The sequence below is a fragment of the Tamandua tetradactyla genome, chromosome 3, assembly GCF_023851605.1.
Source record: "Tamandua tetradactyla isolate mTamTet1 chromosome 3, mTamTet1.pri, whole genome shotgun sequence".
Lineage (NCBI taxonomy): Eukaryota > Metazoa > Chordata > Mammalia > Pilosa > Myrmecophagidae > Tamandua > Tamandua tetradactyla.
In genome coordinates this window covers 206,491,474-206,517,271 of record NC_135329.1, presented here as the reverse complement: position 1 = coordinate 206,517,271, position 25,798 = coordinate 206,491,474, and the positions used below count along the sequence as shown (strand labels likewise).

General features: G+C 39.6%; 1 protein-coding gene and 1 non-coding gene across 13 annotated transcripts in view; both read right to left on the bottom strand.

Moving 5' to 3' along the window:
- Nucleotides 1-25,798, bottom strand: part of SP100 (SP100 nuclear antigen) — an 86,459-nt gene that overhangs the window by 5,526 nt on the left and 55,135 nt on the right. For 4 of the 12 annotated variants that reach the window (XM_077155397.1, XM_077155391.1, XM_077155399.1 and 1 more), the window contains 13 exons: nt 24,602-24,661; nt 23,688-23,741; nt 22,922-23,083; nt 21,760-21,813; nt 21,023-21,103; nt 17,047-17,163; nt 16,100-16,150; nt 14,553-14,627; nt 11,305-11,352; nt 9,612-9,716; nt 8,007-8,149; nt 6,058-6,096; nt 4,665-4,706 (listed from right to left, as the gene is read on the bottom strand). In XM_077155397.1, the coding sequence (XP_077011512.1) occupies nt 4,665-4,706; nt 6,058-6,096; nt 8,007-8,149; nt 9,612-9,716; nt 11,305-11,352; nt 14,553-14,627; nt 16,100-16,150; nt 17,047-17,163; nt 21,023-21,103; nt 21,760-21,813; nt 22,922-23,083; nt 23,688-23,741; nt 24,602-24,661 (1,031 nt within the window). The remainder of the gene's footprint in view (nt 1-4,664; nt 4,707-6,057; nt 6,097-8,006; nt 8,150-9,611; nt 9,717-11,304; nt 11,353-14,552; nt 14,628-16,099; nt 16,151-17,046; nt 17,164-21,022; nt 21,104-21,759; nt 21,814-22,921; nt 23,084-23,687; nt 23,742-24,601; nt 24,662-25,798) is intronic. The other 8 variants (XM_077155390.1, XM_077155392.1, XM_077155388.1 and 5 more) reach the window with 8 other exon arrangements.
- On the bottom strand, nt 7,001-7,106 carry LOC143678404 (U6 spliceosomal RNA). The gene has a single exon (XR_013173216.1). It is a non-coding gene; the product is annotated as a U6 spliceosomal RNA (small nuclear RNA).

Here is a 25,798-nt window from a genome sequence, read left to right as displayed (position 1 = left end):
AGGACTCCTCATCTCACCAACCACTTTACCACACCTTCAGAAGCCTGGAAGTGAAGAGCAATTCCTCTCTTTCTCTCATCCCAGATATCCATCATACCACTAGTCCTGCTGATTCTAATTTTGAAATATTTCATCAAATTTTCAGAGTTTTTGTAAGTTTGGCTGCTGCAAGGATACAGAGGACTTTATTAAGATCAGGACATCATCTGTGATGGTTAATTTCATGGCCATTGGCTAGGTTATGATGTCCAATGATTTGTTGTTACTGTGAGAGTACTTTGTAGATGGATTTATATCATAGTCAGTTGATTACATCTATAGCTGATTATATCTACAATCAACAAAGGCGATTGCCCTAAGCAACGTAGTCTCCTTATCCAATCAGTTGGAAGTCTTAAAGTGAGAACTGAGAACTTCAGAAGTCAAAGGGAGATTTTCTATCTCTACTTTGGCCAGCCAGCTTCTTCTGGGGAATTCAAATTGTGGAGGGCCAGGAGCAATCAATCAGGCCCAAGCAGGAGCAATCAAGCAGGCCCAAGTAGGGAAAGTCCCCACAACATTGGGCGGAATGTCCCCAAGAGTTAAACAATAACCAATGTTAGGAAACGGAAAGAACGGGATATGTTTTGGCAACAGCTGACGGCATTTTTCTGCTTCTATGATATGCTTGCTGGCTAGCAACTGCAAAACCACAACATGATTTTAGCCTTTATAAGCACACCTTGAAAACCTCTGGGTGCTGCTCTCTGAATCTTCCTTCTTGGAAGTTTCTGAGGCAGTCGCTGGCCGGCTAATAAAAACTCCAAATTGGCTTGCAGTTTTGAATTGTGTGGTCTCTCTTTCGGTGCGCCCCACAACACAAATCACCTTCATCAAGTTCCCAATTTGCTGTCTGCCATTTGGAAATTAGACATGTCAATCCAATTCCCATGGTCACATGAGACAGTTCCTACAGCACTCCTCCTTCTAGAACTAAAGAGAACCTTTACTAACATAGATTTTTGTGCCAAAAATTGTTGTTGAGAAAAAGAATTTTTTTTATTGTGAAAAATAACATATATACAAAAAGCAATAAATTTCAAGGCACACTGCAATAATTAGCTATAGAACAGATTTCAGAGTTTGGTATGGGTTATAGTTCCACGATTTTAGGGTTTTCCTTCTAACTGCTCCAAGATACTGGAGCCTAACAGAAATATCAATATAATGATTCAGCAGTCATACTCATTTGTTAAATCCTATCTTTTCTGTCATAACTCAACCTTTTCCTTTGATCTTTCTCCCAATCTTTAGGGGTATTTGGGCTATGCTCATTCTAACTTTTTCATCTTGGAAAGAGGGCTGCTGATAATATGGGATGGGGGATGGAATTCACTGACGTTCTGGAGAGGCTAGGCCCTTTGGGTTTCAGGACTTATCTGGCCTAGGAACCTATCTGGAGGTTGTAGGTTTCTGGAAAGTAATCACAGTGCATGGAATATTTGTAGAATCTCAGATAAAGCCCTAGGTGTTCTTAAGGGTTGGCAAGAATGGTTTTGGTTGGGGGTTGGCAAACCATGATACATAGCAGTATCTAGCTGAAGCTTGCACAGAAGTAGCCTCCAGAGTAGCCTCTTGACTCTAAACTCTCTCAGCCACTAGGTACCTTATTTGTTACAATTCTTTTCCCCATTTTGCTCAGGAAGGCATTGTTGATCCCATGGTGCCAGGGCTAGGCTCATCCCTGGAGTCATACCCCACCTTGCCAGTGAGACTTTCACCTTTGGATGTCATGTCCCATGTCGATGGGGCAGGGGGGGGGGAGTTGGTATTATGAGAAATGAAATTTTAAGGATGAGATTTCTGAATTGGTTATGGGAGTTTTGGAAGTGATTCTCTAATCTGATTAGATCAAAAGGCACTAATGACTCTATTTCCAATGATCAAGAGGGCACTGTTAGTCCATATTGTGAATTGGCAATAGAGTTATGCCAAATATAACCACTGAACACTCCTACTCAAAATGCTTGTAAGAGGCAAGACTGTTGGTGGAGTGTATTTGACACCATAGTAGTGTCTTGTGAAGTTAAAAAGCATATGAGAAAATTTTAGACTGCTAGATAGATCTTGTCCCTGTGCTCCCTTTCAATAGGACAACTTGAGGTATGGTCTGATAGAGATCCTTGGGCACATTTCCCAAGTGGGGTCTCAGGTTACCCTGGCATGGACCATGTAATTGGTTTTCCTTTTTGTCATAACATTATATTCATATACAAATCATACTCACACTTACACTTAACAGATTCTAACTACTATTCTTAGGCTTCTGTGTCAATGTGTCTGAATGATCACCTACAAAATAGACTGCAAGTGGGTCCTAAGAAAGAATGAATAATATGTGCAAATCCCATGCTTGCTAGGAATCCAGCAAAACTTGATGTATGTGTCTTATCTTTTTAGCAATAAATTTTGTCTCTTTGTTTAGGAGTGGTTCTCAATGTGTTGCACAGTAGAATCACATAGGGAGCTCTGAAAACATTGATACCTGGGGTCCTATCACCTGAGATTTTGATTCGATTAGTTTGGCTTGGGACTTAGGCATTAGCATTTATTTTTAACAAGTCCCACATGATTCTAATGTGCAGTCACTAGTTGAAATCTCTGGCGTAAGGTCTGAAGTGAGTGGTGGTCTTTGGACCAGCAGCACCAGCATCACCTGGAACTTGTTAGAAATGCAAGTTATTGGACCCCTCCCAACAGGTACTGAGTCAGAAGCTCAAGGGGGAAGCCCAGTCATCTGTGATATAACAAGCCCTTCAGGTGATTATTATGGACATTGCAGATTGAGACACACTGGTCTAAAAGGGTTTACAACTTTCGTTGAACCTTAACTCCATTAGGGGAGCTTTGGAAAATCTCAATCTTCAAGTCACACCTCAGACCAATAAATTCAGAATCTCTGAGGGTGGGTCCCTTGGGTGATGCTGACTTGCAGCTAAGGCTGAGAACCTGAAGCCTAAGGAGATTTCTTCTGAGCAAGGGTGGGGTGTTGTAAGTAGAAATGATGATCAATCTGCAACTCTGTCACAAGAAAGGTTATAAAAAGGAGTTAGGACATCCTTGTGGAACAGTTGACTTTGCATCTTCATAGATGGCTTGGCCGTGGGTTGTGAGAAACCACATTCCATGTCCCCTTCAGTCATCAACCAAGTTACACCAACCCGAAGGGTGAGAACTGTTTGGCTATAGAAGTATCCCACTCCCAGCAGAGGACTGAGAGGAGGATGGCTAACAGCAAGATCTTGCCTGGGCAAAGCACGTGCTAGAAAATCAAATGGGGTGTCAACTCCTTGTCAATCTCCTCTCTGTTTGTGTCCTGTAACAATATAGCTGTACAGTACCCTATTGTGAGAGGTAGCCCCTGGAGTTATGTGCAAGGTGTCCCTGCCTAAAATGTCTATTTCATTGAATGAAAGTATGATTTAGTTTAGAGAAGGGAGTCATCCATCACCCACGATTTTGGCAGACTCTAAAGCAGGCAGCTAGCTATACAGCAAGCAGAAAATGGTTAGGGACATGTGGAATCAGAATGGTTTGCACATCATTGGGTCCCAGCCAATTTTTTGAGGAAAAATGCCCTATGACGTGCTAAGTGGTGATGGTTTCATGCCTAACCAGCTCAGCCATCCTGAGGACTCCCTCAAGAGTGGCTCCAAGGGCTCCATAAAGGACCCACCTGCCCTGCATGCACATCTGTGCAGGACTCATTACAGGACCCCCAACTTGAACTCGCTAGCTTGGCCTGGCCTCTTCCTTCTCCTTCTGCCAGATGCGTAAGACTGTGTAAGTCTGCCTGCACTTCAGAATGGATGTTTGGGATTTTCCTTTCCTTCATGACTTGCCTTCTTTAAAATGCTGTTACCCTTTCAAATTTGCTCCTTTCCTGTAATTGGCAAACTGGCCCTGTTCTTTATTACTTCAACCTCCACCTATAGAGATCATAGTGGTCTAGAGCTCTGATTCCCATATGCACTGTGATGGCCAGGTTCCTGTGTCAACTTGGCCAGGTGGTGGTGCCCGGTTGTCTGGTCAGGCAAGCACTGGCCTGTCTGTTGTTATGAGGACACTGCATGGATTTAAATCATGACCACATTGGCGGGAGTGTCTTATGATCACTCTAATGAGTGATGCTTAATCTAATCACCAGAAGGCTTTTAAGGAGGATTCAGAAGAGATGATCACTCTTCCTGCTTCAGCCAGCCAGCCTCTCCTGAAGGTTCATTGAGGACCTTCATTGGAGCTGCCAGCTCACGGTCTACCCTACAGATCTTGGACTCTTATATTCCCACGGTTGCATGAGTCACTTTTATAAATTTTATAATTACAGATATCTCCTGCTTATTCTGTTTTTCTAGAGAACCCTAGCTAATACACTCACTGTGGAAGAGAAATTAGGAAATGTGAACGTTTCCATCAAATGGAAAAGATGCTTTCAAACTGAACACCCAACCTAGAACCATCTATCTGCTTCAGATGATGCACCTGATATCCTTTGCTCATCACTCATGGTAACATATTCCAACTGAGAGTGATCAGGCTTCAGGGAAAAGCAGTACTGTCACACATCATGTACCTAGGGAATGGTCCTGGATTATTCTGGGATATATTTGGGAGTTAATACTTACATAAGGGTCAACAAAGTCACTGTTGTGAGACTCCAGTTTTCTCTGTTGAAAAGAGAGAGAGACTGAATGTCAATATTGAATGTGATTTTTTATATCAAGTACACATTTGAGCAGGCTTCTTTAGTCAATAATTTCAAGCCATAGTCTACCCTTATTCCATACTTGTTTTTATTGTCCTCTTTCTCTAGTAGGAGAATAAAAAGTGCCAGAGTACCCCTGTTTGGCCCAGTGTAATTTCCATGCCTGGGCTCTCAGACCTAAGGTGGGCTTTTGTGAAGCTATAAAGAGAGTCTGGCCCTGGTTTTCACAGACCAATCTGGAGAAACTACTGGTCCTACTAGATTGGGAGACACTCAGGCATTTTTCTTCAACTCAGTTCGACCAAGATGTGTCCTCCTACCTGAATGAGCTGTAATGAGGGAATCAGGCTAGGGATTATCAGAACCAGCCCCCAGGGATTACCAGGCCCAGAGAAATCCATGCCTTCTATGGCCCTTTTGGAGACCCAGACACACTGCCCTGAGAATAAAACGTATCCATGGTACCCAGTGTATCAGCTTCCTGAGGGAAAATACCTCTCCATGTGCACCTGATTCCCAAGATATCATGTTTACATTTCCCTAAGATGTCTATAAATGAATCAGTTTCCATCCTGTTGGAGCAATGAGTGCTTCAGCTTTATCTCCAGCAGAAATATCATAGGCAAACCAATCAGAGTGAGCCAAGGAACAAAAGGATCCATGTCTCTGCCCACCAAGTCCCAATTAGACAATGTAGTTGAAATAGCTCCTTGAAGTCAGGGATATTGTGTGGCCTCCTTTGAATTTCCATTGATCTGGAACATCAGCTGGCACTTTTAGTTGCTGCTCCATTGTTTGTTGAATGAATACAAAAGTGCACAAACAAATGAGCAAATAAAAACAGCTGTTGCTAGAGAGAAGAGATTTCTTAGCAACCAGGAAATGATCAGCTTGAATTTTATTTTTTTTTGCACGGGCAGGCACTGGGAATCGAACCAGGGTCTCTAGCATGGCAGGCGAATATTCTGCCAGCTGAGCCACCGTGGCCCACCCCAGAACAATTTTTAAAAATGTTTATCTGTAAGCCAGTATGGCCTCCAGATCCTTTCCTAAAACGCACAGAAAATGTTAGTTCTGTCTCATTATCTAATTTTAAGAATTATCCCTCCCTCTATCTCAAATGTTTCAATACTCAAAGATGTCCTGGTCCTATACAGCATAATAACATTCCAAAGCAGCAACTGTAAAAAGGACCACATCACATAAAGGAGATTTATCATAATTTGTCAATTTAGAAACTAAAATATAGCTACATTTATAAAAAATCAAGAGTATGGTACATGAGACATTGATTGAAGAAGTGTAAAAATCACCCGTTTTTTTGCTTTTGGAGGGGTTGGTAGATGTCCTTCCTGAAAGATAAAAGAGATTAATGATATGACAGGTTCTTGTTTCTATTTTGTGAGTTTGGCATTTCCAACTGCCTTCCAGATATTTCTACCTGGATACCCTACCATTAATTCAAATACAAGATGTCAGCATGGACAATGACCTTTCTTTGCAAATCTGTAACACGCTATTCTCTGTTATTCAGGACCAGCTTTAAAGTCAGCTCTAAAAACTGCAATCCCTCTTTTTCTCTCCTTAAAAGGCTTGCCAGGTTTTCCTTCACCAATTCATCTATAGCCATCACTTCCTGTCCATTCTCTGCCATACCTCCAGCTGTATCCTTACAGCCTCCATACTAGGGCTACTCCATTGGCATATACCTAATGGGTGACAGACTGCTATCAGGCATCATCCATGACCTTGTGCACACAAAGGTGTCCAAGCCCTTAGGATGACAAGTGAGAAAAGCAGACATGAGATGGGTAAGGATGAGATGATATGAACTGTGCTCTCACAGAGAGTTTTGAGAGCCAGAGATGTGTGAGTTTTAAAGGGCTGCAGAGAGCAGGTGATGTTTGAACTGGAGCTTGCAGATTGCATGTAGGTCTATTGGGCAGAAAGGCTGGGGAAGGTCATTTCAGGTCTCCTTGCCTCTGGAGCACTCCACCCTCCGATTTTGCATGTGACCAAATGAATCCTTCTCAAGCACTGTTTCAACTCCATCATTTCCTAACTCAAACCTTTGGTGATGTCCAGTGATTAACGGAAGAGTTCAGACTCCTTCCTCTGGGCCTCCAGAACTCTGCAATCAGCCTGGATTGTGAATCGAGGCTTATGACCTTTAACTTCTTGACAAGTTGAAGGGTGGACTTTCATTCTGTCCTTTCTATACAGAATGCCCTGTCCCTACACTTTTTTTTTCTTTTCTAAAGTATGGAATGCTCATGAATTTGCGTGTCATCCTTGTGCAGGGGTCATGCTAATCTTCTCTGTATCGTTCCAATTTTAGTTTATGTGCTGCCGAAGCGAGCACTGAACCTACACTTTTGTCTGTCATAACTGTTCTTACTTTAAGACCCAGCTCAGTGCAAACCATGCCCCGAAGCTGTCCTCATCCACAAAGCCAGAAATAACCTTTCTCTGCCCTGTATTACTGTACCTATTCCTGACAGTGCCTCTCTTCCAGCATCGATGTGCTGTGTGATCCTGTGGTTGGGAATGTGCAGCCTTTCTCCCAGATAAGAGTGTCATTTAGGGGCTGGGCTACACTTGTATTTCTTCGCGTCTTCGGATATAGGTCAATATGTGTTTGCTGAGCTAAAGGCTTTTCCTTTACTGTTAGCGAGCAACAAGGCAGGACCTTTGGGGGTATGTGGAAGGAAGAGCACCATATTTGAAATAAAAAAACATGAGGTTGCCTGGAATAGAGACCACTGCCCCTGCTTTGTCCACATGAAGGAGTTGATATGAAACCAAAGGAGTTATTTTGTTTTCAAGAATGAATTTGAAGTGGTTTATCCAAAGAAATAATGTTGAAACATTCTATACTCCAGGAAACACCCATAGTGACATATTATTTTCAGATATATAATCATACTATGTTACTTTTAACACTGGTTCCCAAAGTTTATGACCCCCCCCATTTAAATTACTTTCTTCTCACCAAGTTATGCGATTGATTAGTGGCAGAGTCAAGACCACAACTTACTGTCCTACTTTCAAAAAGATGAGAGTTCAATGCACCTAGAGGAGGAAACCATTGTATAAGCCAGCCAAGATAGTGCTTGGGTGGAGTGTTAGTCAATATATGCACTGTGCCTTTGGCAAGGGGGATCATGGCCATTTGCTGGACATTAAGAAATTCTGCTATGGCTTAGTGTTGGTGAATCATGACAGTTAAATCCTTGAATTAAGTCTCTTGTCACTGGAATACCTTCATCAGGTCTTTCAGGTGCCATCCACGACAGCGCAAACTTATCTTCCAGTTCTTTGATCTTTCATAACCTCCTCTAATTTCAAATTCCCTGGGAGTGAACCAGTTTCCATCTTCAATCTGTATACTCCGCTTGGAGACTCCTGTAAAAACCAAGACAAGTTGAACTCCCTTTGACTCCTGAGAGGGACCCAGAGTTGTGAAGATTCTTAACCTGTGTCTCCCACCATTGGGTTTGGAGCCACCCATTTCAGTCAGGACCAGTAGCTGGAGAATCTGAGTTTTCCACTCAGACTTTAGGGGCCCCAAACCCAGCCTGAAAGGTGAGGTCCAAGGGGGATTCCCTGCTGCATGTGCATGCTTCTTCGACCTTCATGCAATGAGAAGGAGAATAATCAGCACCAATATTTATCTGCTTGGTCAGATAAATTTGTCACCAATTTTTAGAAGAGAAAAAAAAAGAATAGTTCTAAAGGATAAGCAGGAGCCTTTCCTTTCTCTGAGACCAAGGGAGAGGCAGGCTGAGATGCAGATTACATATCTACATCCTCTTGTTCAACATTTTCCACCTTGGGAACGGTAACCACTTTTTATTTCTTATATTTTGAACTTATTTCTCATATTTTGAACTCATGGCTATTTTATTTTGAAAGTAATTATGGAAATGTCAGCTCGTAGGAAACAACAATAGAGCAAATATTTATACTTGGTGCACAAAGAAATAAATTTTGGAGGGGAGATAACCATAACAGGGAAACATTTCTACTGGGCTTTAACAATTATAATTTACAAAGTATTTTAAATATATTATCTCATTTTTCTCATAAAATACAATCAAGCAACTTTCAATATTATTACCATTTTGTGGAGGAAGAAGTTCAGGATGAGAAAGACTGAGAACCTTGCTGCAGATGAAACAGATCCTTTCTTTTGGTGTGACTGAAATTTGAATCCAGGTTTTCTGATTCTAAATCCTTGTGCTATTACACAAGGGAACATTATTATCATATATTGTGCTAATGAAATTATATAATAAATTTATTAGCACAAAGCTGGATTGGTGTTATAGGGAATGGGGCTTAGAAGGATGTTATTGTAATTGAATTTCTCAAATGTGTACATTAACTTAAAAAATTTTTAATTATTTTATTAAAGAAGTTGTAGGTTTACAGAAATATCATGCACAAAGTACAAAATTTCCATATACCACCCTATTATTTACATTCTGCTTTAGTTGGTATGTTTGTTGCAACACAAATATATACATTCACTTTTTGAGGAAATAGCAAACTTTTCCTTAGTAACAGAACCATTTACATTCCTACCAGCAATGTAGGAGGGTTCCAATTTCTCCACAATCTGGCCAACACTTGCTATTTCTTTGTTTGTTTGTTTGTTTTTATCATGTACAGTCTAGTGGGTGTGAGGTGTTATCTCATCATGGTTTTGATTTACATTCTCCCAATGGCTAATGATAATGAGCACCTTTTCAAGTGCATTTCATGAATTTTAAAAGTGTGGAAATGCCATCTTTTCCCCAGCCTAACTGGGGTGCCAACCCCTTGACATGTTATTTTTCAGTTGAAAAAAAATCATGAAACTCACCTTGCTTAAAAAGCTCTGTGTATAGAACCCCCTTCAATTCACCACAGGTCACAGGAACTTGGAGATGATGAAAATTCATATTTTTATCTTTGGGAACTCTTGGACCTGAAAGGGAGCATTTTGTTTTTCATTCTACATTCCTTTACAACTGTGAAATGTCTTTCTCCCCTCTTTCCCATCTTTTGAGATCCTTGTTTTGTAATTTAAAATGTTTTGGAGGCAATGTTTTCTGTGCAAAAAAAAAAGTGTATTGGAAGAATTTATCTCACGAAATAGTTAAATTTCAAGGTACTTCTTTTATGGCAAATGAGGTGTATGTAACACTGTCTTTCTAAAATCCTACACAAAAATCTCACGAGGAGGGGTCTGACTTGTCGCGCTTGCCCACCACACTTGTTATATGGTGATGAATAAAATACGTTTCATTGACATATCTATAACATGAAATTTGCCATTTTAACCATTTTTAGATGTACATAATTCAGTGGTATTAATTACACTTACAATGTTGTGCTACCATACCATTGCCACCATCCATTACCAAAACTTTTACATCATCCCAAAGAGAAATCCTGTGCTCATTAAACAATAACCTCCATTCTTTCTCCTTGGCCCCTCATAACCTCTAATTTATGTCCATATGAATTTGCTTGTTCTAGATATTTTATATAAGTGGAATCATACAGTGTTTGTCTATCTGAGTCTGGCTTATTTCATGTAGCATAATGTTCTCCTGATGTTTTAGAGGGACATTTCTAGTCATATTATTCTTTGCAGTATGCACATGGAGAAAAACACCATAAACTTGAGTTTTGTCTCCCGGTTAGAGGCAATGACTGAGAAAACAAAGCAGGATGGCAGGGAGGCCCCTCTCAGCACCATCACCACCCTTCCTACCTTGCTCTCAGCTCTGCCTCACTTCTCCTGCGTGTGAACTTTTTCTGTGGCTAAAAGGGAAATTCTAAAAGAAATTTCAAATTGCTCAGGGAGAGAGTCTCACATACCCTTTGAGTGGGGGGGCACCGAGGATCTGATTCTACCAGAGCAGGCATCGAAGTTCTTAATGTGAACTGCAGCAGCAGAAGCATTTACTGCTGGCCTTCCAGCCAATGCATGGAGATCCATTAAAGTCACACGGCCTTGGCCTCTGTCTGGGATGGGCAAGGAAGGGCTGCTACAGTCCTTCCAGAATCCAGTTCAGAGACACCCAGAAAATGAGAACTGGGGTGGGCCTAAGAGTGCAGCTCATCTAATTCACTCCCCTTTCTCCTTTAGAAATGAGGAAATTGAGGCAAAAAGGTTGAATGACAGGCCAAAGTTACACAGTCAGAGGCAGCACAGGAATTGGAAAACATGTCTTATATTACCAGCCCCTGGTGGGCAACCTGTGGCTCTCTGTTTGGGCCTGAGAAGGGTCATGGATCACACACTTTATTTTTTTCTTGCTCTTCCCTTCCTCAGAAGCTGTCAGTGTAGTGAGAGTTTCACTCACACAGAGTTGATTTCTCTCAGATCAACAAACAAGTCAATGGGGCTTGTCTTATCACCATCCTACCATTGGGTCAAAGTTGTCTGATACTGATAAATACCACTGTCAGGCAATGAAGGACATTGATTATTACTCAGAACACAGAGTATAAGGTAAGAATTTAGATGTTTAATTATTAAAAGTATATTAATTATTTCTTTTTACCTCTTTTTTTGCCTCTTCTCAAAGGTCCTGTATTGGTTCTCTTTCTCTCTGAGAAAACAGAAAAATACCATAAATTTCTCTCGTTCATCATATTGCATTACAAATAGTAGTGTTTTATCAAAATCATATTCACAGGTAACTTTTCAGGGGCCTGTCTAGTACTTAAAAATATCAAATGCCTAGGAGTTGGCAACATTTTCTGTAAAGGGCAAGATATAAATCTTTTAGGCTCTGTGGACCATAATCTCTGTCACAACTGTTGAACTTGGCCATTGTCGTTTGAAGGTAGACATAGGTAATGCATAAATGAATAGATGTGGCTGGTGTTCCAAGAAAACTCTATTTACGAAAACTAGGTAGTGGGCTGGATTTGGCCGGTGGGCTATACTTAGTTACAAACTGGATCCCCTGGTCTAGTCTTATTTATAAAGCAGTTGTTTAACTAAGACTTATTCTATATTTCACTTATTAATTTCCCTAAATTATTTCAGATAAGTTTGAAACAGGGTTTCAGGTATTTTCCAAGCCACAGGGTGAGAGCAGTAATGAAAATGAGCATCTTCTGAGTGTTTATTGCATATCAGAAACTACCCTTACTTCATCTTCTATTATCTTACTTCATCTTTACAGCAAACTTATCAAATAGGGATGCATATGATTCTCATTTACAGGTGAGGAAACTGATACTCAGAGATAAAAATGCAAGTTAAATAAGGGTAGTGCAGATTTCGATTGCTAAAATGATGGAGATAAAAGGATTTAAGGGAAACTTCATGATGGGCTTCACGGGCCAAAGAACTGCCACAAGCATGAACTTGAATAAAGACTTTGTGCTGAAAATGGTGGAGAAAATAATCAAGGACTTAAAAGGCTAACTCAGTGGGAGTTATGCAAACGTTATAAAAAATGACCGTGGTAATGAACATACTACTATGTGATGATATTGTGAGCCACTGATTGTACACATGTATGGAATGTTTGCATGTTAAGAATGTTCATGTTCGTATGTTGTTCTGTTTTGTCAATTAAAAAAAAATAACTAACTCAGTGAAGCCTGCTCTAGTCTACCCAAGGGGGATTTATAGAAATTGAGCTCCAAGGTGTAAAAGTTGCAGAGTCAGAGCTAGCACAAAAGGATTGACTTAAACGATGTTGTAGAACATTGTTATTCTGATTCATGTACTGATTGGGTGTGTTCCAAAAAAGAGCAAATCAAGACCATGTGCATGTTGAGCTCTGTCATCATGCGAATGTGTTTGACTTATGAAGTCAGAGATACAGAGTGAGTGGTTTTTCTTTTGAAGTTTTATGCCCACCTTTCTGTGCCCATGACTGGCATCTAGGGAAGCTATTTGGATCGTACAGGCCCCAGGAGAAAATTTCCTGCAGATATTCAGTCATGAATGATGTTTCTTTTGAGCAGATTATGACCAAAATAGGCTGTATTGGCTATTGGATTTCCTTCAGTTCAACCCAAAAAGGACTTAGAGTTGATGATGTTTTCTCACTATCTTTGGGCATCTTCTGTAAAAATAACTCATGAGGTTTTTTTTTAAATAAAACTTATCAATATAAAAATGGCTCCAGGAGATATTTATTAATGATTGCAGGAATCACTTCCCGAGAACAAGTAGGTTCTCGTTCTCAGGATATTACCTTTCGAGAGTTTCCCAAGACTATGGAGGAAAGCTGGGAGGAGAGATTGCTAAACTCGCATAAAAACATCATACAGATACTAAAAGCTTAGTAGAAACAAGTAAAATGGCGAAACTGTAGATTGCCAAGGAGAAAGAAGAGGCTTTCTTGGCACTCTTTGCCTATTGCTTAGAGAGAAGCTGCTCTGGTTGGGTCAGTTCCAAGACCGCTGTTGGGCCGGGGACAGTAGTGGGTGTGGCTGCCAGGAGGAAAAGGGCTTCCTCACGGGTATGGCTCTAGGTGGGACTTCCGTCTCCTGCCATTCATGATGCTGAAGAGGATAAGTGTACCTAGGACAGCTGGCCAGCTCTGACTCTCTCACTCTTCTCGCTTTCCTCCTGCAAGGATCAAGACCTGCTTCCTATGAAGACACACAGACATCGTGCTGTCTGCTCTCCCTTCTCATCAGGTGTCCAGATGGGGTCCTGGCCCTGGCCGTTATGTGGGGCTGTGCAGCAATAAGCATTACTGGCAAACATACATTCTCTTGCTCTCTTTCTCTCTGTTTAAATCCTTCTGAGATTAATGTGTGGGTTAGAGTCATCTTTTATCAAAACTATTGAGGACAAACAACTTTAGGGTGGGAAAAAAAAGCCCAAAAACCTTGTTGTACTCCAACTCAGCTGTCAGCATAGGAAAATCTGGGCTAAAGGGCAGAATATATGTAATAAAGTGCATCTGAATTCCCCTTTACAATGCTTCTTTGTGTGTTATCTTTCTCTAGCAACCTTGTGTATTATCCTACCGGATACAGGAAGGAAGTAAAATGCATGAAGTAAGATTTAACTATTCTTGGGCCCACCAGCCTTAATAACCACCTAGTAACACTAACCCCACCTTGAACCCTAATAAATAATAACGGGCTATTTTAAAGTTATTTATAGTAATTAAAAACTAAGTAAGCTATTTAAAAATAATTTTGCGTATAGTTGGGGTCAACAATTCTAGGCAAAAAAAAAAAAAAGTATCAGGTTGTTTAAGTGACGTTTGTGTTTCCCCAGAGTATCAGCGTAAGCCCCAGGGTCCAAGAACAATGCCACAGGAGCCCACTGCTCCTCTCTCCTAAAGCAAGGTGCTAGCCTTGCTGCACAGAACATGGTAGGGGATACTGAGGCTGGCTCTGGCAGCAGTTATCCTCTTCCATCTCCAGGCCTTATGACAGAAGCTACATTTCTTTGGAGAGAATTGTCAGAAGTTAAGTGAAAAGGGATCCATGCTGGAGAGAGAGCTCTGTCCTGGATGTTAAGGAAGGAGAGACCATATGCCTTAGACTTTTTCCTGCTGGGGAGCTATCCATTCAGCCGAGGCAGAACTGCAGTGGCCCCTGAGCACTGGACTCCATTTGCAGATCCAGCCCCAAGTTATCTGCTTGTGGTGTTGTCACCTTTCTCTCCTTGACATGTTTTGCAAATGGACTGACTGATATATTTCTCAGCAGTTCCTATAGCTACACAAAACAATTAAACAATTAGATTTATTTCTAAAAGTACAGAATGAGGCATGAGAGTTTAGGTGTGTGGTTATTGAAAGTGTATTTGTCTTTCTTTCTTTACCTCTTGATTGGACTCCTTTCCATGAGGCTCTATTACTCTGACGTAGGTGGGTTCTAGGCCTGCCTCTCTTTCTCTCTGGGAAAAAAAAATAAGCTCCAGCTGTTACGTAATGCAATAAAGAGATACCATTGACAGTATCAAACACATTTATCCAAGATATACGTGTAAGTTAATTAAAAATGCATAAGAAATTTTTTAAAATTTAAACTAAAAAAAAAGTGTCAGGGCCATGGTGGCTCAACAAGCAGAGTGCTCGCCTGCCATGCTGGAGACCCAGGTTTGATTCCGGGTGCCTGCCCATGTTAAAAAAAAAAAAAAAGTATCAGGGCTGTATGAAGAAAATTCTAAAAACTTAATGGGAGAATATTAAATGAGACAAATGACACGAGTAAATGGGTAAAAGTCTCTACTGTCCTCAGATCCATCTGTAAATTCAATGTATAGGTAGTCAGTCCAGACGGACTTGGAGAGGGAGTTGGGGTGTCTTTCTGAATTGATTCTAAAGTTCACCTCAGTGAGTCATTAAGATAGTTCTAACTTTGAACACTCTTTTCTGTCCCACAGCACTTTACATTGTAAAATGAAAAAATAGTATATACATACATATTATATATATATACAGATAAATGTACCATGTGATCAAAGTAGTGATTCGAATCACAAGGCAACAGTGTAAGAAATATTTAAAAAACTTCCACCTCACATATACACAAAGAGGCAAAACCCATGTGAATTATAGATGGAAACAATAAAAGTAATCAGGCACATCAAACATCCTAGAATCAAATATACAGCAATTTAGAAAAATCTTGAGATAGAAATGTCCTTGTAAATATGATACGAAATCTAGGAATCGGAGAGAAAAAGTAGACGGATTTGACTACCTAATAATTTAAAACTTCTCTAGCAGAAAAGAAGTCTACTAACAAACCTAAAGGAAAAACAAAAACAGCGGAACATATATGTTAGTAACATATATGACCAAGATTTAACATGCAAAACACACAAGCACTCCTACACTCATTCAGCATAGTAAGAGAAGAGACAACCATCACAACAGAAAACATTACAAAGCATTTTATGACAAAGAATTAGATGAAGAAAAACAAATGACCAGTGACAAATGAAAAATGCTCAACCACATAGGAACAATGCACGTTAAAACACCACCAAAATAAGGTTTTTTATAGCTCAATTAAAAAATGTTAGATGTCTTTGTATAGGTATGATATCTTAATTAAAAAATCACAACAGGAAAAGTATGTATAAAATTATCTTGCTTAATTTACATAAAAATACATTTCTAAATGTGTTAATACCTGCATAGAAAAATTCTGAAGAGACATATACATAAATGCTTATAAGAAACACATTTAAATTCAGAATGAAAAGCAACATTAAGACATGAAAATTTTGAAAAATAAATTACTTTAAGAGGTCTTCATTTTTTGTCTCGTGAAATGTATAGAAAATAATGATAAAACCTTAGCACTAAAAACCAGTTTATTTGTAACATCAAAATCTAGTGCATTCTTATTTGTGCTTACTTCTTTTCCTACGTCTTCCCAGAGTAGAATTTTTTCCAGGATTCATGGTATCTAGAAAGTCACAAGGGGTGGTGAGGAAACTGCAATTTATAAATCAAAGCTACAAATGTCATGTTTTCACACTGTGAAAGGCTTGCATTTATAATAATGCTTTGAATATAATTTCTCTTTCTTCCCTTTAAGGGAACCAGGAGGTACCGAATTGCTATCCAAGGATTCCTCATTTACGAAACGAGGATAGTGACAGCTATTTTGTTCAGGTTTAAATTTTTTTGTGTGTGAAGACTAAATAGCAACTTATTTGTAAAGCTTCTAGGAAGTCCCTACATCAATCAATAACACGGTTGAGGTCATCCTTCAAAACTATATGTTGGATTGAGGAACAGTTGATCTGAAGGTTTTTTCCTGACAGGTAGCAGAACCATTTGTCTTTTGAGGCTTTCTCAAGATTAAACCAAAGTGATCCTATTATCTACCAGCATAAGAACACTTGGCTTTCTTGTTCCATGGACAAGGGGGGAAGTCACCATGAAAATCCACCACTTTAGTGTTAATATGCTTATGTGGTAAATAAGATATTGTCATTTTTACTAGTATATTTCTACTGTGTCATCCATATATGATCAACTGGGCCCATCCTGTTAAACACAACTTTATTACACTCTCTTCTCTCCCTATGGTTCCCAAAAGAATCAGGTCAAGCAAATGCAAAGAATGGAGCTCTGAGTTGGACGGGACCCATTCTCATCACAGTGTGCCAAGTCACACGTATTAGGAAATGGAAGCTTTGATTTCAGACTCCTGACATCCTACAGCCTGGGACTTGGGACCTCACCTTCTGTAACTGGCTCACTTCCCAATATCGTCCTTGAACCCCAATCACCTGCCACATGCCACCATGGGTCTGAGGTATCTGCAAGTTATCCCAACCCCTTGGGCAGCCTTACCCTTCATTTCAGGTTCTTGGCTGCTTCCACCTCTTGCTTCCTGGGCTTCTGACACACCTTTTGAGAAACACATCACACAGGAACACTTCTCAATTCCAGGTTCCGACAGCTCTGTTCCTAAATTATGATTAGTAAAGAATTTTCATTTGTGCCCCCTCCAATGAGCCTCTTTTCTGCCAACATCAGTGAGTCCCCTTCCCTATTCCTACCTCAGAAGATGGCTCTGCCTTTGACATCTCTTTCTCTTCTGTTCCCCCCATCATGTGTTTTATTTTCAATCACTATCTCTTTTCTTTTATCCTTTTCTCATTTCCCCAAATTTCTTCAGTTTTCTGTTTTTTCTTTATCTGCTTCTCCCATCCATTCACTGATGACTTTTTATTTACTGAATTTTGTATTTACTTTTGTGATACTCTTTTCCAGAAACATTATGATATATATGTACATATATTCATATATATGTACATAAATAATTCTTAATATAAGTTTTATAAAATAACAAACTAACTTTTTCCAGAACAATTTTCCAAATTGGAATACTGAAAGTGAACAATTCTATTCACTCAGTATGTATTTATCAAGCGCCTCAAGGCTTGATGGAATGGGTGCTGATGATAGCTCAGGGTACAAGACTGCTGAGGTGTTTGTACCTGCTCATCTTATGGACAACAGGGAACTGACACATAAATAAGTGAATGTATCAAAACATGAAGAGTATTGGGCTATAGTGTAGGATGCTCTGGGGGCATACAGCAGAGACAACTCGCTTAGTTTGGGATGAGTGGCCCTTTTCCAGAGGAAGTATTATGGAAGCAGGAGTTACCCAGATTAATGAAGAGGGGTGCTAAGATGATATACCCCAATGCAGGACAAAGAATGTGCAAAGGTATACATTCAGCAAACTCAAGTCACCTTCAAAAGTGCAGTACGTGTGAACATGGAGGAAGAGAGTGAGGGGCAACAATGAGGTTGGAGAAAGAGGCAGGAGCCCTGAGGCAGGTGACTTTGGAGGTCACATGAGGGAGTATTGACTTATCTCTAAGGGAAATTAAAGGACATTGGCTTTTATGTAGGAAAGCAACATAAACATATTTGTAGTTTTGAAAGACCCATTTAGCTAAATCCCAGAGAATATATTTTGTGAGAACAACATTAGGAGAAGGAGACCGAACAGGAGGCTGCTGCACTGGTTCAAGACAGCAGTGATAGAGATCTGAATTAGAATGACAGTATCGGGATGGAGAGAAGTGGACAGATGGGAGATATTTAAAAGATTTGAGAGTTGGGTGACAGAGCACACAGGTAAGGGGAGAATGGTGTCACAGATGACTTTTAGACTTTCAAATGGAGAAAATGGGACAATTAATCGTGTGTTTTCAGAGACAGAGAGCACTTGAGAAGCAGATGCTGGTTTTACAAAAGTGCTCAGTTTTGGAAGTATTACGTTTGAAGTCTGAAGGTCTTAGACGTCTAAGTGGTGATGGCCTCCAGGACCGTGGACAGAGATCATCTGTTCCTTGGCTGAATGCATTTAGAAGACACAACCTGGCTGGGGATGTGTGTTTTTTGGAATCATTAGCTTGCAGATAGTGATTGGAAACGTAGGAGTGGGTGAGATGACTGGGGAGCGGCCTTTGGCATTTTGCATGAGGTACGGGACTCACTTTATACTTGGAGACACCAAAACTTAGTGCTACTGCAGTCCACTTGTATCAAAGATGCTTCTGTTTGGTGATCATTTCAGATCCCACAACTTCTCCCTCTCTTCCCTTTGTCCCTTTTTCACTGCCCCTTTTCAATACCCATTTTCCTCTAATCTTTTAACTCTTTCTCTATATAGCTCTCTTTATGTTCACCTCCAGTAGTTTACTTCTTTCTGTGTATTAGCCTCTACATGTATCTCATTCCATCTTTTTCTATGCTTATATCTTTGCGTCTTCTGTTATTTATTTAGATAATCCTCTTTCTACTGTCACTTTCTTTTCTGTTCTGTTTCTCAGTCTTATCTCAATATTTTGGCTATTTTTACAGTTTCAATACTTGTCTTGGCCTATATTTTCCTCATCAAGATTCAGCTTCATCTCACAAATTACTACTCTCACCATCACTGAACACCTGTCCTTTAGACATTGACCACATTGCCAGCTCTATTCCCTTTGCCAGATCCCTGTGAGCTTTTCCCATTACAGGCCTGTCAATCAGTCATAGATTTTACTTCCATGTTTCTGGTACAACTTCTGAGAAGTACCTTGAAATCATCCCTCTTACACCACAACACTCCCCAACCTGGTGATCTTTGGTTTTCATGTCCACCTAGGAAAACTTTAGTCTTACTCAGATAACTTTTCTGTTGATGAACCCAATCTACCTTTTCCATTCTTCCTTTACATTATCCACTCAGTGTCACCTCCCTCCATTCAGGAGGTCAACTCTTCTTTCTTTTTTCACTCCTTCAAATTTGTTGAAAGCAGTTAGAGGCTATGCATAAGTCTGTGTGTATGTGTGTGTGTGTGAGTGCATGCACACATGGGTGTGTGGTATGTTCTGGAGAGATATAAGGAAAAGAAGAAAAAGCATTTCCTCCATGCTATCAGGAAAACAAAGATAATTAATCTTAATTGGCTTCCCTACCACAACGCTAATAGACTTGGCTAATAGGCCTGACTTTCCTCCATTCTTCTGGAAAGCTTTGGACAGTGAAGACTGAAGAGATATTCACAGGACACTGAAGAGACATAAAGAAACAACAGGCTATATGGTGCTGTAGGAACATACCTCAGAGTGATGATGCTATTACATTAGGCTCACGTAAACTGATCCTTGAGAAAAAACATATTTACTCCAAGGATCACAACCCAGATATAGCAAATTTTCTCTATCTCTTTTTCTATATGACCATACCTCATTCTCTTCCTTATTTCTCATTTTTTCTGCTTATTTCTTTGCCGCTATACATTTCTATCTATCCCCTGAAAACCTTTGTGTATCTTTTTGATTCTGTGAACATCTCGTGTTGCTTTTTTTCTCCCTCAATGATACTCTTAATCTCTGTTCCCTTTGATTTACCTGTTCATTCTTTTGGACTCTTCATACTAAGTATTTTCTGTACCATATAGCTGAGCCATTCCTGCTCCCTTTGTATTTTTGCAATTATCATTTTCCTCTCCATATATTTGCATCAGGCACTGATGCACTCCCCTGTGAATATGCTGGGTTCCTTGAACCCCCTCTTTGAAGTTTGATCATGTGCCATAGCTCTTATACTCCTATTTGTTACGCACAATAATCACCCACAGTGAGACATCTGGGTTGCTAGTCCCTATTCTCGTTTAATTTTTTTGGCCATTACACATTTGTGCATCTGTTTTCTCATCCATAAGAACAGGGATAGCAATGCTTAACCTATCAAAGTTATAAGGATTTTCTGGTGACAAAAAAAGATCTTATTTACCAAAGTACCTTGAAATATAACAATATAATCCAATTACATGGTGAAGGACATCTGTCAAACGCTATATTAAAGTTTGAGAGTGGTTGATCTGAAGCTTTTATTTCTGTCTATGATTACATAGAAGGACCACTTGTCTTTGGAGGCTTTTACAATTTTGTGACCAAATGGCATTAATATCAACAAATGTATAACTATAGAAATTTAAGATCTTAGTATAAAAGGCATAACAGGAGGTATTTAAAAAGATACCATCATTTTGTTATTTATTTCTTCTAAAATAGTAAATGTAATTACATACATTTAATTAGTAGGACATCCTATTGAACATGAGTTTATAATATTTTCCCACATTCTTCCATTTCCTAAAAAGGCAAAGAAAAGTAAATGCTGAAAAGGATTTTTCCCCAGATTAAATGGATCCAGGGCAGTTAGGGTGCTCAAAATAAAATGCATCTGGAAACAGTAGCTTTAACTTAGATTCCTGACATCATGGAGGCCAAGGCTTGACATCTTAATCTTCTTTACCTGACCCACTTGGTGCTGAGCTAAAGGCTTCCTGGGGCTCTTCTTCATTACTCAAATCTGAAGCATCACCATGAATGATCCCTGGAGAAAGAAATAAAATTCTTTAACAGTTCCAGCTTATGTCCTAGGAACCAATCCAACAAGAAATTCGTTAAAGGGAAAATTGGAAAAGGGACGCTCGAGTAGGAGGAGTAGGCATATTTCCACCACCAGATGGTCTTTGGCCTCATTGACCTGTTGTTTGAATTAATCCAGGCAGCGTCCGAAAGGCCTGGGCCAGAAACTTAAATGCCCAATGGGCAACTTTACTAAGGTAAAACTCTTGTCATAATCCACTTCCTCCCACTTCCCACCTTTTTTTTTTTTTTGCACTTGTTTGCACACACTTCTGATGGCTGCTACCCCTCTTTCTAACCAGGAGCCATGGAAACAACACATTAAAGATATCGTAAGTGATTATGTGGCTGAGAGCAATCCCCCACCCCGGGAACTACTTATCTTGTTTCTGTGCATGTAGAACAAACTTGTATAGCATTTGTACCATTAGACATGTTGAGTCCCATTTCTTAGATCAGCTAGCTACACTCACCTAATTCAAATACATAATGTGAGTCATTTAAAATGTCAACGGTTTATTTTTTGCTTTAATGGACACAACAAAGAATCTGGATAAAGCTTTTATAGTAAAAAGAAATGGCATTTGTTTAATAACATCAAAAGTTTTTAATTGTTCTTACATCTTTTCCTATTGCATTTCCCCCAAATAGGGCCTTTTCCAGTATCCACAGGATCTAGAAAGGGAAACAAAACCAGTAATTTACAACTAAAACTTATAAATCTTATGATTACTCTCACTGCAGACAGGAATGAGATTATAAAGATGTTTTGATGATTACTTCTGTCTCTTTCCATCTAAAGGAAGCAGAGACTTCTGATTCTTTATCTCCAATTGCAAAACCAAAGAAGTTTTGAAAACCAGTATTTTTTTCGTAGGTTTGCCTTTATCTAGTTTGTCAGTGAATCTGGACTTGATTAATCTTATTAATCCCACTCGATGTGAATAATCACAGAAAACAGGATTCTGTCCCAGACTCTCCCGGGGTATTTTGTAATATAGAGAATATAAACAATATTATTCTAAATAAGAAAAACATTTTTGAATCCTGAAATACATCTGATCTCAAAGGTTTCAAACAAAAGATTATAGATCTTTGCTGGGAATCAGGCTGTCTTATCACTTCCTGTGTCTCTCTTCATGTGCCGGGAGACCATTCTGACGTGTTTTCAGGCTGGGGTTTCCTCTTGTGTGAAATGCAGGCGAACCCCAGACACCTTGCCTACCTTTGAAGGCTGCTGAAAAGGTAAAATGAGATCTTATTTCCAGAGATATTTTCAAATATCACTGTATGGGCTGCATCAGGTTGGGGATCACTTGTCAAAAGCAATAAATTGAATTTGACGAGGCTAACTCAAAGCCTTTCTTCCTGCCAACACTTAGAGTGAGTGGCCAGGGACTTCTGGTTATTGAAGATGTTTGTGACAATATCAAGCAATACCAGCTACCTCACTCTCTGTGAGCTCTACAAAGTAGGGAATGGGCAGGGGTGGGAAACACCATATACATTCAATACTTTGGGATTAATAGGTATGAGAGACAATACATAGTAAAAAATAAATAAATAAAAAGACTGCCATTCAACTACAGCCATCTTGTTAAACTTGAATTTATAATGACTCCTATCTCTGCATTTTTTAAAATGGTCAGATGAGCTAATGCAGAGAAGGGGCTCCCACACAGGAGCACTGCCAGTGGGATGCACTCAGAGGGAAACACAGCAGGACACAGGAGCTCTGAAGTCCAACTCCAGATGTCCTGGAGCCCCAGGGAGCAGACCTCACCCTCCTCATCAGGTCCGCAACTCAGCGCAGAGCACCCGGCTTCCAAGGGACCCTCCTCCTCGCTGGATTCTGTAAAGTCGTCGTATCCCATGGCTGCAGAAAGGAACAAACGTCCCCTGGAGCTCTCAGTGTATGACAGAGGAACCAATGCAGAAGAAAATCCTATGAAAAGACAACTAGGAGACTCTTGGGAAGCTTTGAAATGCCAGTGCAAGTAATGTCTGCCCTCAAACTTCCATAATCTGACTTCTGAATTCACTTGATCTGTAGATTAACATTTTACACCTCACCATTCTCACATCTGAAGCTGATACAGATTCACCCGTGGTGGGCATCTTTGCTTTGTCTTGGCCCTTGTTCTTCTTATACCTCATTCTCTGTCTTCTTTTGTCTCTTTTCATGCTTTTTGTTTTTTAGTATTATTTATTTATGCCTTTGCTTTTCTCCCAGGGTATCCTTGGAAGGCTGGTATTTAAAATGTTAAATTCTCCATTTGAAACACATTTTTCCCAATGTTAACTTCCTTACAATGCTAACTTGAGGGCAGAAAAAAAAAACTACTGCTGTGTTTTGGTCATTTACTTCTTTGGGTTTATATGTTACAGAAGTTAGTCTACCTAACGAATACAAAATTAAAAATATGAACCATCTAAAATTAAACCACATTTCTATTTTACTTTGAAGGCTATAGCAAAGAATTTGAATGACTCTTCTGCAGAAAACATTGTTCGTTTGTAACATTAAGAGTTCTCGATTTTTTTATTACCTCGTTTCCTAAAGTTTTTTCTGAATGTAGGTGTTTTTCTGAAATCCATGGGCACTATGAAATAAAAGAGAGAAAAACGGTTATTTTTACACAGATGACTTACAAATTCTATGACAAATGTCACTGCAGACGGCTTGAGACCTTAAGAATGTTTTGGTGATTACATCTTTCTTCTGATCTGCTGAACCCAGTTTTGTTGTTCCAAGTTCATAAAACTGGGATTCTGCCCATCTCTCCGTTTACTCTCCATGTGAATCTGTAAATGACTCTTAAACTTTACTATCTTCAGTTTCCTCATTTATAAATCAGGAATAATCAAGTTACCCTCCCTACCTGTGAAGGTTTCTGTGAAGAGAAAACAAAACTTTATTCATGAAAACTCAATGAAAAACAGCAAAATCAGCCAATTGTTTAACTATAATTCCGTTTGAGAGCAGTGGACCTGTAGCCATTTTCCATTAATAATTACATAGCACAAATTATTCTTTGAAGACTTTCTAAATTTGTGACTAGTGATGATATTATCAACCAAGAGAGAAATACAGTGCTCATATGCTATATAGACTAAAAGGTGGTGGGAAAGTAAAAACATTATTTCAATTCTTCCGTGTTAATAGATATGAGAGTGTGTAGTTAAAAAAGACATTGCTATCTTACTAGTGCATTTTTACTACATTTTCAAAACATCAAATCGATTAGGCCCATCCAAAATAAGCCGCCGTCTATAATGCCTTCTTATTTCTGTCCACTTCCCAATAGTGCCAGAGAAGTTAAATGCATAAAATAGTATCCTAAAAGTTACAGGAGCAAGGTGTATGGAGAATGCTCGGAATAAAATTCATCAGATAATCAGAACTCTGAGTTTAGATTCTGGGAATTCTGTCGTTCAGGGCTGGCAATCCTAGTGTTCTAACCTGGAGTGACCTGGAGTCGCGAGCAGGTGGCTTCCTGGGGCTCTTCTCCTTCATTTGGCACTAAAAGGTAAAAAAGAAAATCACTGCATAGGATTCTTTAGGTGTCTCTGTGTAAACAAGGAAACTATTCATCAGGAAACCCCCAAATAAGAAAATTTGGGAAGACCTTGAAAAGCCATGTACATCCTAGCCTGCACCCTGGCCACCTGGTCTACCTTCCATTAGCTGTCTCATGGACTAGTGGTGCCCCATGTCTTATTCCCAGAGGCAGAGACAATTCACCACAATGGGCAGCTTTGCTTTGCTTGTCCTTTGCTTTCCTACACTCTCTTTCACTTTTTGTCCTTCCTATTTGCCATTTTCACATTTCTTTCATCTCTACCTCTGTTTCTCAAGCAGGGAGATCTTGAAAACCTTGTGTTAGAGATGGCAGAGCTTCCATAAGCCTGGAGAGATTGAGGAGCCCTTTACACACATCAGTCTGACACCTCTTTGAATTATTTACAAAAGCTGAGCAATAATTTTCTCTTTTTTAAAATAGCTTTTAACTGTGGTGATCCCATTCCACCCCCTCAAGGCTAAAACTTACTTAATGTAGTGTTTTAATAATTTTGTATAGAATTTAAAACTTTTTATTGTAGTAATGTAAATACAACTCAAAATTTCCCATTTCAACCACTTTCAAGTGTACAATTCAGTACATTCACAATAATGTGCAACCATCACCAACATCCATTACCCACACTTTTTCATCAGCTCAATGAGAAACTCTACCTATTATGCAACAACTCCCCATACCCCTCCCTCCCTAGCCCTGGTAACCTGTAATCTACTCTCAGTCTCTATGAAAGTATTTATTCTAGGTATTTCATGTAAGTGGAACCATGCAACATCTGTCCCTTTGAGTCTGACTTAACTCAATATAATGTTTTCAAGATTCATTCACACTGTAGTATGTATCAGTACTTCATTCCTTTTTAGGGCTGAATAATAGGCCACTGTGCAGATACGCCACATTTCGATTATCTACTCATCTGTTCACGGACATTTGGTCTACCTCTAACTTTTGGGTATTGTGAATAATGCAGCTGTGAGTACTGATATACAAATCTCTGTTCCAATTCCTGTTATCAATTCTTTTGGGTATATACCAAGAAGTGGTATTGCCAGGTCATATGCTAATTTTATGTTCAACTC